This window comes from Geospiza fortis, unplaced genomic scaffold, assembly GCF_000277835.1.
Source record: "Geospiza fortis unplaced genomic scaffold, GeoFor_1.0 scaffold201, whole genome shotgun sequence".
In the NCBI taxonomy this organism is placed as follows: domain Eukaryota; kingdom Metazoa; phylum Chordata; class Aves; order Passeriformes; family Thraupidae; genus Geospiza; species Geospiza fortis.
The window spans coordinates 716,965-734,743 of record NW_005054440.1 but is presented as its reverse complement, the minus strand read 5'-3'; the positions used below and the strand labels follow the sequence as shown (position 1 = coordinate 734,743).

Genomic DNA, 17,779 nt, shown 5'->3' with positions numbered 1-17,779 from the left:
CCAGTCGGATTAATATATTCCACTGTGTCCTGATCACAGAATGAAACTAAAAATATCCCCAAGTATTTACATTCTGCTTTCTTGGGATCCTTTCTCTGATCCTCATTGCCCAGCAAAGAAGAAAAACCCTTTCAGTAGTTCAGGGTTGGAATGCATGGGGCTCAATCACACAAATGTTAAAAACAGGTAAATGGATCTGCTTGCCCAGTCAATGGAAAGCAGATAAAGATCCAGGTGCTGGTATTTTTCCCCACTGGAGTTAAAGGAGGCAGATAAGGTTTTTTCCTTCTTCTATTTCTTCTTGCACTTTGTCACTGGATGTGGCTATTTCAGCTTGTGCTGAGAAGACTGCGCAGATGAAGGTCAGCACAGTGCCGCCGATAGCTGTGTAGAAAGCCCAGCCCAAGGAGCAGTCTCCCAGTTTGTAAGCAGAAGCATAAGGTCCACAATAGCTTATCGCCTTCTGGCATCCCCAACCTGCAGGGTAAAGTATCAAGCCTAAGATAAGGAAGAGCCCTAGAAATAAAAACAGAAAGAAGTTTTACAAACAATCAGTCTAACACCAAATGCAGCACATCTCGTAATTGTTATTATGGTCACTAATACTCATAATTTACCAGGATTAGGAGAAAACTGCCATCTCATCCATCCAATCTTCCTTTACTGATTGTTCCCTAGTATAGGCCAGGCAGTCTTTCAACTAAATCTGAAGCTACCTTGTGATTTATGTTGTATGTGAAAGGCTTACTTTTTATGATGATGGCCTAATTCCTTATTTTAATCTCTGTACTCCTCCTATGTCCTTTCCTCTCACACATTATTGCTACCAATACAGAGCATACAAAATATTCAAGCATCTCCACCTACTGCTTATGCTTGCACTTCTCAAAAATGTACGAATACTTGCATCCACTTTTGATTTTGTATTTAGCTAGCCCTCATTTAACTTTCTTTAGCCATTCACCATAAACGTGTTTGCCTGTCTTCCTCTGGATTTTGCCTACATTGATTTTCTTGCCTGGAAAAAAACAAACAAACAGAAAACAACAAAAAAAACCCCACCCCAAACCAAAACAAAAGAAATGCAAATAAAACCAAAACCACAAAAAACCAGTTACACTTCTACTTTTCTGGCCACATTAGGACATAGTAGAAAGATAATACTGCCAGTTCAGTGAGCTGCTCTCATAACAGAAGGATTCTGGAGTCAGCCTCAAACAAACAGATCCAAGTATCCATAGCCAGTGCATACGTAACCCTGGGATCCTCCAAACAGTTGACTAACTACTTTAGAAGGAAAGCACTTTTCCAGTGGTGGCAGGGGCAAAAGCCTCAACTTCCCATCTTGCTAAGCACCCCCAACAGTCTGGTGTTCCTCAGGCTGGAAGTGAAATGCTCAGACTAATTGTTCTGCCCATGTGATTGTCTCTCAAATTCATAGGTTTCTCTATGAAGACCATCTAAGCAGTGAAGGGCTTCATTAAAGAAATTGAAAGTCACATTAGTGTCCCTGCACATGTGTCTTTGAACAAAGAAAGGAGATTTAATCAGAATGTCTAATATGCTAGTGGCTACAGTGCTTTCTTACGGGCACTAAAAAAAAATCACAATGAATTAAACACATGCCTCGCTCCTACAAGGAATGTAAGAAGGAGCTAAGCATAAGAACAGCTCACTGTATCAAAATTTGCTTTCTGTTAAAAAATTACTTAAAAGGAAAATTATGAAAAACAGTTTTTGTTTAAATACAGTCAGTTTATCCAGAAAATTAATATAGCTTTCCAGATCCCATAAATATTTCTGATTTACATTTCAGGCACTTTAGAGCCCTTTATTTAACCTGGTATGCCGATGAAAACAGCTGCTAAAAGTGCTGTCACCTTCTAGAAGTCGGCTAAAAGTTGTGCACTAAAACCAGTCTTTTTTTTTCTTTCTTGTAACCAAGAGATTACAAAGAACAGGTTTAAAGACTTGTTTTCATAATTTCCATTCAGTTAGACTAGCAGACTTCTCTGCAGTATGTTAGGGTTCCTTAATTGTTCATTCAAAGAAATTTGGCCAGATGCATGAAATTTTCCTCACCAACAATGAAAATGTGGGTCCTAGCTAGTAAGCAGTTAATTTTTGCAAAATGCAAAAACCATCATCTAACTGTCTAAAATTAATGTCTGTGAATGCCAGACATTTCACAAAAGAAAGTCCTTCCTCCAGCGTTTTTCTAATGATGACACAACACCATGGGCATGAATGACCTAAATGTCATTACTCTTTGGGGCGGCAAAATCCATTAGTGAGTGATAACTGTTCTCTCTGGAGGGATTTCATCACTGCTTACATTTAAGAACCAGTGACAAATTTCACGCAGTGTTTCCTGGCTGGTTGGCCAAATACATTAAGTATAAAGTATTGCTTTATCTTGGACAGACCTGGATAAGCTGTGCATTCATCCTGCTGAGCCCTGCAGCCATTTCAGACTAAACACCAGCAGTTCCTTCTCCTCTATTCATCACTAGTTTCCTGTTCTGCGCAACCAGTATGACCACACTATGTACCTTTTTGACTGCACATTGGTATGGGCCAGTTGCTGCTCTCTCTAACAATCACAAGCCCTTTGGTAGGTAAAAATCACCATCACTGAATTAAGAAGCTGGATCTGAAATGCCAGCATAGCTGCTGCCAACATGGAAGTTTTTTAAGTTTATCACTCCATCACTCACAAACCTAGGCAGCCTGTGTTTAACAGCAAACCGGCTTACGGCTGCTGAATGTCACAAATAGGACCAAGAAGACACATCCATCACTTTTTATCAAAACTAGAGCACTGAGCGACTCTTAAAGCTACTGGTTTGTGGAATGTATGCCCCAAGCTGAAAAGCCATTACCCAAAACTCAGGCTCTCAAAAGGCACAGCACTGCTGCCAAATGTAGTCATTAGGATTTTACTGACTTAGACCTTTTTTTTCAAAAGTACAGAAAATTCCTGGATATATAAATATAATAAATACTATAAAAAGCCACTATAAAATTTGATAAACTTCATCTATTTTCTCACAGATGAAAACAAAATCTGGAGGAAAGCCTTGACTATGGACTTGAATACAGTTAGAGTATGTACCTGATTTCAGACAGCTAACTTTGTAACTCCTGGACCAGCATACTGGACCAGCATAATGAAACAAAAAAAAAGTAGCATTTTCGCTAATAAACTTCCTTTCTACTTCTCCATTTCAATGCAGTCAGAAAGTGTTTCATGAGCCTCTTAGCACTATCTAATATTTATCACAATTTCTTATTTCATTAATAACTGGTTCCTGCTTGACAGGAAAAGTAAATAAAGGTGATTCCATTAAGTCAATTCAAAATACCCACAGGAGAAAGGCACTCCTCCGGTTCATGCTAACAGCAAGTGGAGAGGCACAGGCCCCTCACTGCATATTCAGCTCAAAGCTCCCATATCCAGAGCATTGCCTGAGCTGTGCAGGGTCCCTTCCCAACTCTCCCAGAAAGGAGTGCTCAGTTAAAGAGGAGCTTTGCCTCCTGCTACCCAGTATCTCAGAAGAGTCAGTCACAGAGCCCATCTCAATGACTCCTACAGCTTGAACAAAACAGGCAGATAATGCTCCACCACGCACTAACAGTGCAAACCATTGCCTAAATTGCCTAAAACAGCAGACAGCAAACCAAAGCACTTAACTGTTCAGCCACTTGCAACCAGACACCCCTCAGAAAGATCCACCCCCTCTACTCCTGGAAACATGGATGCAAAGGGACAAGGTGAAAAAAAACTATCTTCTGTTGACAGTTTGCCTTGAGACATGTCTAGCAGGAGGACAGTAAATATTAATTATAGAGATTTTCTCTTAATAAATCAGTTTTTGTTTGTCCCTGTGTCTTTGAAGAGAAGCCAATACTCAAGAAAAAGAACAGAGACTAAAAATTGAGTGCTCTGTCTGAACAAGTTTTCTACAATGAATCTTTTCAGTTCTTTGTGCTGCTGTACAATAAATGATTTTTAATTCACAGCCAACTTACCTGTGGAATTACTGCTGTTTGTTCACCCTGCTGGGAGGAACAAATTCACTCTGAAAACATTACAAGCTGTTTTCCACTGTGCTCATCTACAGGCACATCCACAGAGTTCATGCTCGCACTGTTCTAGATTTAACACCCTCTCTGTGCACAGCTGCACTGCTGAAACTGCAGCTCCTGCTGTACACATACTGCTGTTCCTACTGTTTAAGCAGCACAATCCCACTTCTTGAAATCAGTATGATTATTTTTCAAAATTTCCTTTTTGTTAGTTGTTGCCAGTTCTCAGTTACCTCTTCTCTGAGGAATCCTCAAAACAGAGGTATGAAAGAATGTCACACAATGCTGCCAGATGCCTAAGAATGACAACAGAAAACTATTCAAATTACTTTTTTACCCAGAGACCTCACCTATAACTCTTTGGTGTACGTTCTGTCAGCAGAGAACATTTTTACATCTTTCACTGAAGGCAATTTGACCACATAACCTTTTATTATCAGGCCCTAATTACTTGCTTTTGAAAAGATGTCTTTGTGAGATCTAGATTTTAATGTTCCTATTAGATTACTATGTATCTCCTGATTACAACAGCCTATTAAACATCAGGCATTCTTTACTTAAAATGTGTAAAAGCAACTCTTTTCTCCTTAAACACCAAATCAAAACCTTACAGCACACTGAGAACATCAGTATCAATATAGCAGACTGCATCACTGTGCAAAAATATTTCAGAAGACAGTTGATTAATGCTTTCTCCTATAGGAGAAGACTTTTTGTATTTGTAAGCCAAGAACTTTTCCCTTTTACAGGCCGGCAACTGCAGCAAGGTATTGCTCCTCCTGGTTTTTATACACTGCAGCAATGCTGCCTGGTCAACATTGTGGAAAACCAACAGACCAGCCTTTCATTGTGGGCATTTTTATGTTACGTTATGAGCTGGGGTTCAGATCTGAGGAAAACATTTCTTCTTCCTTGGAAGCAACCCTTGAGACAGGAGGTAGGGCACAGGCTTGTTTAGCCAGATGAAGGCATGCTTTAGTTTTAACAGTCTCCTGTGCAGCTGTTGTTGTGCCATATTAAACAAGAGCATATACTAACAAAGCCACTTTCCATTGCAAAGCCTGAAACCATCTACTCATTTCCTAGCAAAATAGTAAAAAGAGCTTTTAAATACTGCTGAAGAAACAGGAAATTAAGCAGCTGTGATCAATGAGGTGGCACTGCAACAGGCTCCTATGGAGCCGCTCAACTGAGCAGCAACATTTTAAGACAGGAAAAGAAAAAGGGTAAAAGGGTAAAAGCAGGGAGGGACTAGCTTTGCAGTGTAGTGCAGGTGGGGCTGCATCCCCAGTGGCACTGATCCTGATTGTTTTAATCCTCTGCAAAACCACAGGGGATTAAGAATCAGCCCAGGGACACTGCATCAGTCAGGCACCCTGCCTTTATTGCTCACATTTCCACCTGTGTCAGTATGCTACCCGAACACTTCATGTTTAAATATCTGTGCAAATATACTAGTCTAGCTTCAGCCAAGAAGGCTTCCACATATGCAAATTTTTCCTGACAAACCCAGCAGGGATGCTACTGGGTTACCTCCCACTCGTGCATTTTTGATCACTTTGCTCCCTGACAGACAGGTGAAGGAACAGCCTCCCACTTGGCAGCTGCACAACAGACACCTTCAGCCTGTGCAGTGATTCAGTAATACAATTTTAATCAGATGACAGCTCAAGAGATGGGCTCAGGCCTGCTGACATGGTGTTTCTAGCACTCCACACTGGCTACAGGAAAAGCATGAGATGTTGAATGGAGCACTGCTTATAGCACCCACAGCACAGGGCCCCAGACCTGCCTGGTCTTTGTCCAGAAAGAAAGGGGAGACTTTGCATGCCCTAGTGCCTTGGAAATGGCCTCTGGCCCACTCATAAATGCTGCATGAGAAACAAGAGAAAAATTCACAGCATTATGAAGATCAATGCTTCAAATATACCTACCTGGACACCACAGTTGGTGCAGGCTAACACAAGCAGGTGTGTTTTGGGGCATGTTGGAAGCATGGCTGTTGAGAGGGGCAAGGTTGCCAGCAGGCAGTGCACTGAGGCAAGTGCTCACCTTCATACCTTTAATCACTGCAGATAACTGCTCACATATAGAGATTTCAGCATACCTGGGATACCCTATGCTAAGGCAGAAGAATTAGTAGGTTAATACTCCAACCAGGTGATGGTTCAAAACCCACATGGGTTTCTTTTTCCCTTTAGAATTGCCTATGCATATACAAGAAGAATAAAAATATTTCCCTAATCACTGTCTTCCCCAAGCTGAGGAAGAGGATCAGGCCCTTACTCTCATGTTTCTTCTCCCATGTATTACACAAATCATAGATACTTACTCATAACCAAACCTATGCAAACCTCTGATGACATTAGCGCTGTTGCAATCTGGAAACAGAAATACAGAGCAAGGGACTACTGGTGGGACACTCAACCATGATGTTTTACTAGCCCCCAAAAGAAGCCACAAAATAACTCAGTCTGTTAGCTCAATGTTAGCAATTTGGGGGTTGTTTATTATATTGGTATGATCTTACTGCTTAGACTTCTCTGAAGTGAAGTGTGAGCCTACAGACTGCTGTTTTCAAGAGAGGAGATGGTAAATTCACCATTAGTTTTTAATAATTTTTATGTATGTGGTGAGAGTGCCCATTAGTTGGGAGGGAACAAAATGTGTAGACTAAAAGTAAAATCAGTCCCAAGCCTCGAAGTGACACTGCTGTCTCTTTGCTGGCTGTCAGCCATGTAAAGTCACCACTCTGGGGGCTCCCATGTGGTGGCTGTCAACCCAGGCAATTAAGTCAAGATAAAGCATGTTATAAGGGAAAAGCCAAATGTTTAAAATTTTTCAGCAGTACAGAAGTAAACAAAGACTCTCCTTTGTTGGGCCATTGATCAGGCACAGCCACCTCTCACATTTTACCTTAAAACCCCAAAAAGCACTGAGTGTTTTTCATCTAGGATGACCCAATAAAAAGTTCAGTCAATGCTCCTAATTGAGAAATTCAATTTTAGGTGGTAAATTCAAGGAGGCTTCTGAGTCAGGAAAGAAAGGCCATATTAAATATTCTGTTCTTGAAAGAAGCAGGGGCCAAGATCCCATCTATTCCCTACCACTCACCATAACCTTCTCCACTGCTATTCAACCAGTGAGCGCCATTGCCTCCAAACCACCAATCACTCATGCTGGCTTAGCAGAAAGGGAATGAAATATGACCACAGCTCAGTAAGGGAGGCCAAAACAACCACCTCCCTTAGCTTAAACAGAGGTAAAAGGGCTGCAAGGTCACCTTTTTCATGGCCTTACATTTCCTCAATACTGATCCCATAGTACAAACAAACCTTCAGTTTGGGGGTGGGGGAGAGGAGCTGCAGAGGAACTAGGACTCAGCCTGAAGGAAAAGGCAAATGGAGACGCAGGAAGGGGAGAATTTCCTGTGGCTTCATGAGCTATTCAGCAGCACAGTGCAGGGCATCTGTACCGGGTAAGAAAGCACAACTCAAATCCACTTACTTCCTCACCACCACATCAGGAACACCAAAGATAGAAGCTTAGCAAAAGATAGTCCCTTTTCTTAAAAGAGCTCCTTTTATCTTTTTTTCTTGTGTTTGAGTGAGAACACAGCATTTGCTAAGTTTAAATGTTTTCTTTGTGTTTGCATTCTATATACAAATAGCAGCATCTGTTGTGGCTCTGAGGCCTAGAACCAAAAATCTGACAGAAACAGAGCCCTTATGCCCTCCAGATATCCCCATGGCCTCTTGGGGTATTTCACCTATGTTGGTAGAACTAAGAGACCTCAGTGTGCACATGTGCCACAGGTAAAATCTTTCTCAGTGAGTAGCATGGGAGTCTCTCTCACCCTAAGAGCTGTTTGTTGGAAGAGATTTATGCTTGCCAAGATAATCAACTGCCAAACTTGATCACTGAAGGCCTGAAATTTTCGTTTATTTTTCTATTCATTTTAATCTGCTGTGTGTCTGCTGGTTTTCAAGTGCCCACCTTGATAATGTAGGAGATGAGTCGACCTCCGAATCTAACAGAACACTGAAATCTGCATTTTATTTCTTTGAAGTTACTAATGGTCTCCCTCAGGCTCAATAGCAATTTAGCACTTGAACTCAGTTTTCCTTCCCTGGCATATTCCAAGACAGCAGTCCCCTTTGCTTGAACTTTCAGCAGCCAAGTGTGTATTAGATATCATGCTGGCATTGGGCCATATAGGTTACAGGAAGCACTATACCGCAGACAGCAAAAGCAGTTCAGACAGTTAGGATTTCCATCAGAAATCCCTCTCCCCTCTCTTTTTTCTTTCTTCCCACCCCAAGAATTTGAAATTCTGGCATCAGGAAAGAAAAACCCTGAGCTGAATCCAAAGAGGAAATATGCTTTTTGAAAAATGCATGCTCTGCATTTTAGAAAGGCAAACAAGAAGCTTCCTTGCCTTCAAGGGCAAAATCACTCTTGCTTTGCTCTCCTGCTGCTTGGGCTCCTGGCTGTACAACAGCTTCCGCTGCCTGCAGGCAACATCAGCTCACAAGGTGCCTTCCTCCTAATTCACCAGTTTGTCTCCTTCTCAGACAAAATAATGCCTTTGTACAGCATGATGCCACCTATAAACAAATACCCTAAACTATGCTGCAACTACTGTAACCTTTTCTGTTATGGTGTGAACATCAAAGAGCTCTAGAAGCCTCATGCCCCTTCTACCACAGCTTGTGTCTCCTGCTTTTTCTCCCCTCTATGATGAAAGGCCTGGCTGACCTCCCACTTCCTCCCCAGCTTCCTCCTCCACAACTCCCACCGGCCTCCTTAACTTCCAGCAGCCAGGAGTCTGCAGTCGCATGGCTGCACACACCATGAGCCCACCCTCTGTGGCTGCATCCCACTTCACCCACCCCCACAAGCAGCTCCAGATCCTCATCCCCTTCAGATGGTTCCTATCACAACTCTGCTCAGGCCATCTTCCTAATCACCCAGCCTCCCACAATGGAAACAATGCCAAGTAAGTATAACAGGCTGAACAATTTCTCAGCTCAAGAGATGTAAAACAAACTCTTTCAGCAGTGAAGACAGACTGTTATACACACAGCTGGTTTGAAACTGAATTTCACCTCTTCATTTTAGAAAGCTGCAGAGAAGTTTCTTTGCATTTGAGGGTAAAGTTTTACTCCTGGAACTGAACTATTGCCAAGGTCCTGCAGCAGCTCCTGATGGAGGAACCCTCCAAGATACCAAGAAGGGAAAAGGAGAGGACATGGACAGTCATAGAGAGAAATAATGAAAAGGTCAAAAGAAAGAATGCAAAAGAGCTCTTGAGACACCTGAGAAGAGAAAGTACTGTGGAAGAGCTATCATTGCTTGGGACTGAGCAGGACAACAATCAGGGGGAAAAACAAACCTCTCAGACCCTGGAAAAGAAGAAACTTCTGGGGTGGCAGAGAGAGGCCCAAAGCTGCAGCATCTGGGCCCAAACAGACAGAGAACCTGCTTTTTTTCTGATGTTTTCAATTGATGTTTTCCTGATGTTTTCAACTAAGCATCCAAGGGAACTTAATGCTCTCTGGCCTGCCTGCAGCAGCCTTTGAAAACACAAACCTCTGCTTTGGCCGACTGGATATCTACCTGTTAAAGATGCCAGTGGCACAGCCAGCTAAGCCACACTACAGCAAAATGCAGCCATATATTCACCTGAAAAAAACAGAGACACTCCTTGGTGTGCACCTGGGACACAGCATGTCTTCTGACAGATGCAACCCAATTTTTACATGCTTCTGTCAAGCCCCATTACAGCTAGTGGACTGTGAACAGAAGAAGAGATGAGAAGGGGGTGACTCATGAGGGGCCTTCCAGATGAAACCATCAGCATCCTGGAAAGATTTGAGAGAAGAACTATTTTATCTTCTTTTGGTAAATGTTCCTGGCAAGGCAGCCCTGCTCCAGCACAGTAAAACAGAAGTAAAACAAACTGAACTCCCAAACCCATTAGCCTTCCTGATGTGTCAGCTCCATTTCCCCACTGCTCTCCCCAAAGCCTTTGCAGGCACACGATGTCAAGCTCCCCACAAAAAACCACAGGGGCTTGCTCAAGTTCTGTGGTTGATATAATATTGGTGCAGCTAATTTAGCTTCCTCCCCCTGGTGTGCAGTCAGGGTGCTGCTGGTGCATTGTGGCTCAGCTGCAAGTCAGGCAGACACTGGCTGTGGGGCTGGGGTTGTGTCTGCCCAGCCATGGCAGAGACCAAAAAAGGAAGCCAAGTTGCTGATTATGAACTTCATAAAGGAAACTATCAGAGATGAAAGCCAAACTTGGTTTAGGCTCTGTCCTAAGCTCTCCCCACCCTCCTTTGAGGCTAGGTTATGTTTATATTATATTACTTAGCAACAAAGTGAAGTACACAAGCCCAAATAAGACTTGTAAATACACAGGCAATTACACTATAGACATACCAAGATATGTCAGTACCGGATCACCAATTATTTACTTCCTATAGCTACATGATTACTGTGAAAATTTACTTTGAATTGATTCTTGTCAGTTAGAATGTAATAATATCCTTTCTCCTCCAGCCTCTGCATTTCAAGTGATTCACAGACTAAAAGTAGAATACTTTCCCTAAAAAGACATACAAATGGAAGTCTGCCTGGTCTTCCTGCTGCTGGATAGTAATTATCTGTTCAATTACATGTCTCCATTCTCTGCACTCTCTAATGCAGAGAAAACGTGCTTATCCAGATGAAACAATCTTCAAACATCTCCAAAACCAGGGCTATTGATTACCATTTCTACAGCTGCAGAAAAAAAGGCATTGCAGTCTGAAAGTAAAGTGGTAGAAGTTCTTGCTCTATAACAAAGGAATTACAGGAGTTTAAACAACAGCCATATTTTCTTCCCTTATAGCCTTGTATTTCTCATTTTCTGCCACAAAAATAATAAAAGAATCCCTGATATGGTCCAGATACTTGTATGGCTTCCTCCTGTTGATCTAAATGACAGTTTGCACATTTGTCCAAGGGCCATAACAGAAAAGATGTTGCTTTCTGTTCAGTAATTTTACCGTAGGCATCATCCACAAGTAATCTTGCTAGACTGGAAAGATATATCCGGTGTCTGTTATTGTTTTGTCATGATGAATTCCAGGAATAAATTAGGTTGTTGTATGTTTTTAATTATATTTAATCTCTACTACAAAGATATAGAGATTTTAAAGGAGATTAAGTCTGCAAGATCCTGAGTTCCTGTAGACGACTCTACCATGTGTGCATCTCATGTTTAAAAAGGAGATGTTTGACATACTTGCAAATATTGTAGTGATATAGGCTGATTAACAAAATTATTTTGTGAATTCTTCTTGTACACTTACTAAAAACAATTGTTCACATTAGAAAGAATGATGCTATGCTTAAAATTATTAAGGCAGGGTTATAACTTGTTCTCTGGTCAGGGCATTAGTTTATCTATCATGATTCCTGTCTGAATTAGCCATGCTGACAACTATCCCTCTTGAGCAACTTGCTTTAAAAAAAAGCATTTTTCAAAACTCAGGAACTGATAAAATTTAAATTAGCAGCCATCATTAGTCAAAAGGAAAATAACTGCAACTAAATAAGCAGATGCTGTAATACTACTGGAACAAAAGTAGCAGTGGACCCAATAAAATTAATCTTGAGAAAACAAGCTGTAAGCCACAAGATGCCTGGCTGTAAATAGTGGCAGCAATGTTTCAGTAAGGTGACCTTCCTCTTACCCAGTTTCATGCTGTGTCATTTACCTGAATTTTAAGAAGGGAAGTGCTTCTATGCTCAGTACAGCTTGAGAAGGACTGATCTATGCCCTAGCACATACAAAATGCTTTGTCAACTGTGCTGTTCAATGTTTTAAGCTGCAAATCCCATTATGGGTACAGCTGGACTGATAATAAAACATCAAACTGTCTTAGCATGCATTTTCTCACAAATGCAGGGTCTCCAGAACACTACTCTAAAATAAAAGTATCCTTTACCTGCTAATCCTAGGTGACAGACTAGGTATTTTGAAATGGTACCAGAGTTGTAAGTAAAGTTATCTTTTCAAAAGACCCAAATCTGACATGCCAAAGATCTATTTATGCTGCTAACCAATCTCTTCCATAAAAATGCCCCTCCGAGAGAAAACAAGCAATAATTGCACCTCCTGGAAAAACAGTCTTGGATTATTTCTGAAGTATAGAGTAAGAAAGCAAGAAATGAAACAGCCTCCCCTGGTTTAATCTGCACTGCCAAGCAGCTTCCTTGTCACACTGCTTGGGGCAAATTCTGTACACCAGGACTGACTACAGCAAAACCTGTCACGTTCATCTGAAGGACCTGATATGCTAATTGTATGCCATCATATGAACAGAAGCATCTTTAGCCAATCTAGGGATATAATTCTGCTCCAGAAGCACAAACCTTACATTGTGGGTGACATGAAATAAGTGTTATGCTTCCATACTGAAGATGAATGAAGTAGCCAAGAGTGAGAGCCACAGTGGCAGTGCTTCAGGAGGCAGCACCAGCCAGTCCCTGGCATGTAACGCTGGCTTCGGAGGGTTGCAGCAGGCAGTGAAGTCAGTCTTCACTTACTTACCCATGTGTATTTAGAATAAGATTATGTTAGGTCTCAACTAAGCAAGTGAAACCATCCAGCTTCAGATAAAGGTCTGAATATCTATCATTACATCTCCTGTTAAGGTATAGCCATCACAGACATGTCTGGCCACCTCAGTGGAGGTGAGAAGGGGGAAAGCTGGATTCACATTTCAAGCAAAACAAGTTAAAACCTAATTTTTTGTTGTGATTAAATAATTTTGTGAATTGAAAACATCTGCTTAAGAGCCCCGCTGAGATAAAAAGAGGAGGGGGCCCTGCTCATTCCCTCCCTCCTCACAGATCTCTGGGGGCTGCCAGAGGTAGGGCTGAAGACCACTCTCCTCCTCCAGATGACCACACACACAGAGAACACAAAAGATGAAAACTTGTGTATGAGACAGGTTTTCCCTGTGGAACAGTGGCAACTACAGAAAAATGAATACTTCTCTAACTAAGGCTGTCCAGGGTTGGTTTACTAACAGTCATGTATTTTCTTTAAAATCTATGGGTTTAAGCAGAAACACCAAATCTCTAGAACAAATTCGTCTTTTCAGGCAAAGCACAGCTGATCCTTGAACAGTAAAAAGACAAGCTCACTGGGCTGTGTAAATGCAGCTGAACAATAAGCTGGCTAAAGGAAAGGTTTATCTCAAGGTATCACTTGTCAAGCTCACAGCTTTGAAGGAGGCTGCTTCACATGAAATGCTGGAGGAATTGGGTGTGCGACTATAACCAGCTCCTAGCCCTAGGGTGCTTTTTACTCTCACCACAGTCATGAAGCCTTTGAGACACTAAGGAAACTGCATTTGGTCCATGGAAAAATTACTAAAGTAGCGAGAGGGAGATAGACTGCCTTAATATGAGTATTAACTTTGTTCTCTGCTGGTAGCAAAGCACAGAAGTTTTTGTAACTGAAAGAAATTCAAACAGAGGAAAAAAATGAACAGCAAACAAAAGAATACTGGTCAGTTCATTTTGGCACACATTACACTGCAATTCTGCTGCCAATGTCAATGTATTGCATGCTGTGTAGCTATAAATTTCAGTTATGTTTGAATAAACACCAGCATATAGAATCACTTTGGGTCTGCCTAATGAAGTCTGTCTGCAAGCAGGCCAGAATTGCTATGTTTCTTCATCTGAATCACCCCAAAATTAAAAATTTAGTTGCTCTCAAAGTGCACGTACCTGCAATCCCTTGTAGCAGCCCACAGACATTAAAAATGCTTTTCTTCATAATACTCTGCACACACATAGTAAAGACAGACACAAATGCCACGGTGCAGAGAATCATGATTCCCATGGCTAGGAAAATAGCGGTTGCCTGCCAGAACCCACTGGCAATCTCACTGAAGTTTTCAGCATAAGGACCACAAAGCGTGTCTCGTCTGGAGAACTGCATGTGGGAGATCCTGGTGCAGCGCCCGTAGATGCCCAGCGTTGGACGGTAGGGCTCCTGCTGTCCCCCTGTTCTGTTGTCCACCTCCTCGGAGCTGGAAGGCTTTGCTTTGCCAATCAGCCAGTCTGCACTCATGAAGGCAATGAGCTCTGCAAAAGCCACCACGATACTCAGGAGAGTCCATAGCATCGACCGACACGTTACAATGACATGACACATATTGATGTCCAGTGCTTGTGATCAGTGCAGCACACTTAAAATCCAGACACAAGGGAGAAAAAATTAAATTAAAAAAGGAAAAGGACCCTAAGAATATCACTGTGGCTGCTCTGACTACTTTCTCCACTCTCTCACAAAGGCCAAGATGAAGCTTCTCAGGAGAAGAAGTGAGCAGCCTCAAGTCTTGCAAGCAGTGCAATCATTTGCTCTCCCTGTTTAGTTCCTCCTTTTTTCTTTCTGGGATGCTGAGCTCTGAAGTATGCGTTTCTTTCTTAACACTCATACTGGCACATGACACTGCAGGCTGGTGGGGGAGGCTACAAGGACTGCCCACTGTTTGACATCATACACCTACAAGAAAAGAGAAAACACATCAGCAGTGAGAAATAAGTAATTTCCACCCCCACAACAAACCAAGATCTGGCACAGATTCACATCAACATACAAAGCTCTAACAAGGGCTGGTCAAACAGAGCCTGCTGGAAACCTCCCTGCTCTGTTGCAGGGGAGTAATTAATCTCCCTCCCACTGCTGCCAATACTTACAATATCTGCTGTGCCCTATCCCATGGTGGGTGTTTGTCAAACACTTTGCAAGCAAAGGTCCCAGCAACACCCAGTGGTCCCACCCACTCCTACCTCCACACCCCCATCATCTTCTTCTGGTCCAAATTACCAAGGGTGCTGGCAGTCACCCAGCAAAATGTTTGGACATGTTTAAGCAGTTTCACAGATGTGCAGCTCCTGCCTTCACTTCGGGGAGGCAGCACAGCCTGACTTTGGGACAGAGGCTGAGCACAGCTCCACATGCATGGGCACCTAGGTGCAAGGGGCAATGAAGGAACCTTGTTCCAACCTTCCGGGTTTCTGCTGACTGCAGCTGAGCCAACCCCGCCTCAGGAAGAGGCGAACAAGATTACAGTTGCAGACAGCTCACCCTGTGATGTGGTGACCCCTTTGAAGCCTGGATTTTGCAAGGAGTGGCGACTCCCTGGGTCTGGGATCAAGGTTTGCAGCAGTGTTTCAGGAAAGCAATCTGCCTGCAGGTATGTCACACACCTCATCTTGAACTGCTGTCAGCACTGGCAGCCTCTGGTGATGCATGCCATTGTGAACAGGAATCTATGGAAAAGCACCCCAGTCACAGCCAAAGGGCCAAAAGCCCCAGTCAGAAGGGTTGCCAGCCAGCCGTGAGCTTCCCAAATCCCCTCAATTCCCCTCCTCCACAGCCCTGTGTAGGCTGCAACTGCAGCAAAATGTTCCCCAGGGCTTTCCCCAAGCCATTACACTGCCTTTCAACAGTGGCTGATGACATTCCCAGAGTTACACTTATCTTAGTACAAGAGGCAGAGATCACTATACTTCCAAGTCCTATCCAAATATCGGCCTCAAAATAACAAACAGGTCATTCCACACGCCTCTGCTCTTGAACTGAAACAGTGTTGCCTGAAAGCAAGGGTGGGAGCAGGAAATGCCTTCATGTTACCCCCTCCAGGATGAGAATGTAGCACTTTGAAGTTTTCTTCACCAAATCCCAAATACTGACGTTGAACCGGAGGCAAGAGTAAAGAACCAGATCTGGACCTCACTGCTGTGCTGCTGCAGCCACCAGATGCCAGAAAAACAGGCATTCCCAATATTTTTTTTAGGTTTCCCATGGGATTGGTATTTAATTTCTTAGGAGTTCTGAGTCAGGTGGTTGAATATTAGTCCCACTGAATGCAAAATGAAGCATACACATGCAGCTTCACACATTCAGAATTTCATCCAGGAATTTCTACTCCGTCCTATATTAGACATAGTGAATCATCTGCAAGATTTCGTCCAGCAATTTCTACTCTCCCCGTACTAGTTGTAGTGAATTGTCTAGATCTGCAGATTCCTTTGGTAAAAGAGGCTTAAAGCTGATGTGCCAACAACAGAATTTGTCTCCTGTAGTTCAGTGTTACGGCACTGCCTTAAAAAGGGCCTTTAGACATAGTGAGCAGTTCCGCTAATTTTCCATTTTGGTGGGGGGGAGAGCATTAAATTTTCAAGCAACCTGACATGCTAATGACTTGAATACACCCTTTGTAATAACAGAGAGCTGAAGTGTCAGTCTGCCAAAGGAAGTTAATTTGCTCAGTATTTCCACTGAAAATAATGACTGGAATGTAGAAAATGTCCACTACAAACCGATTTTCTTCTGATGTCATCTGCATGATTAAAGAGAATTTAATTGAAAATGCCTTTATTTTTTTAAAATATGCTCCAGAAAGCTCTAAAATCTGTATTTCTCTGCAAGAACTGCACCCATATGAACTCATCTTTGTAATTCCAGGATTTTCAGTGAGGGGGAAGGGACGTCAGAGCTGAACACCCATAATGGTTGTTACTGTTGACTCTGTACCACTGGATATGAAACACCCTTTATTGAACACAGATGAAAACAAAGTTCATATTTACTTAGGTAGGTGGATATTCTAGATGAACACTGGTAGCCATAAAAATATATCACTGATAACAAACATGGGATGCTGTACTAGAAGAAAGGACTGAATCATGCTATTCTTTCCCAACCGTAATGTAAGCACAATAAATTGCAACAAAATTCTATGACAGTATCTACGGAAAAGTCACTGCATGAACAAAACAGCCTGTCTAAAGCTGACATGGAGGTCATGTCAAATCTCAGGAGTTCACTTCGCTGTTGTGCAACTGAAGGAAACTTTACAGCATCTAAAAGTGAGGTAGTAGATGTCATTGAGAACTACAATTCAATTGAAAATACTTTGGTTTGGCTTTTCCTAGGCAATGAGTACTTTATTCTGGTGCAAAACACCAAGAGTCAATACACATACCAATGTATCCTCATCCTTGGGAGAACCTCTGCATAAGCTTTTCCGTGCACTAGTGACGTGCTCAAAGAAGAGCACCACTCACCTGCAAGTCCTTTTTATCAGACAGACAAAAACATTTAAAGTAGGATGGTGAGCTCAGAGGAGGGGCAGAGGCATTTCTTTCTGAGACTTCGTAAGGAAAGACTGCAGATGAAGTACTGAAGACAAGTTCTAGCTCAGTCATGTTTAGAAAGTTAACCTTTTCCTCCCAACAACCTCTTCCCCCTTTTCCTCCCAACAACCTCCTCCCCTCTATGGCTTTCCCAATGAACCTAACCATCTCTCATGTGCCTCCAATTATATGTTTGTGCCATACGTGGAAGCCTTTCCAGCTACAGGCTGTGCTAAATAACTGTGCTTCATAAAGCTTCACTCTGCTCACCCCCTGCCTTTTTTTCCTCCATTTTTGCTCAGCAGAAACTCAAACCAGGCCCTTGCAAGGCTGAAAACTAGCTGTTTATTCTTCCTGTCAGTTTCCCATCCCTCAACAAGTTTTTTCCATGACAGAGCCGTATGTTCTTCACAGCACGCCACTCAGCATCCACTTCTGACCGACTGTCAAAATATTTGCTTTGACAACCCAAATTCAA

The 17,779-nt window shown here is 42.4% G+C and overlaps 1 protein-coding gene and 1 pseudogene across 1 annotated transcript in view; both read right to left on the bottom strand.

Annotated features, from left to right (window-relative positions):
- Window positions 1-190, bottom strand: part of LOC102045091 — a 4,935-nt pseudogene extending 4,745 nt beyond the window's left edge.
- The window catches only part of LHFPL2 (LHFPL tetraspan subfamily member 2), a 54,449-nt gene continuing 36,781 nt past the window's right edge, over window positions 112-17,779 (bottom strand). Inside the window, exons 2-3 of the mRNA XM_005427275.3 lie at window positions 13,882-14,662; window positions 112-516 (exon numbers count right to left, since the gene is read on the bottom strand). Coding sequence (XP_005427332.1) covers window positions 260-516; window positions 13,882-14,311 — 687 coding nt within the window. The 5' untranslated portion in view covers window positions 14,312-14,662 and the 3' untranslated portion in view covers window positions 112-259. The remainder of the gene's footprint in view (window positions 517-13,881; window positions 14,663-17,779) is intronic.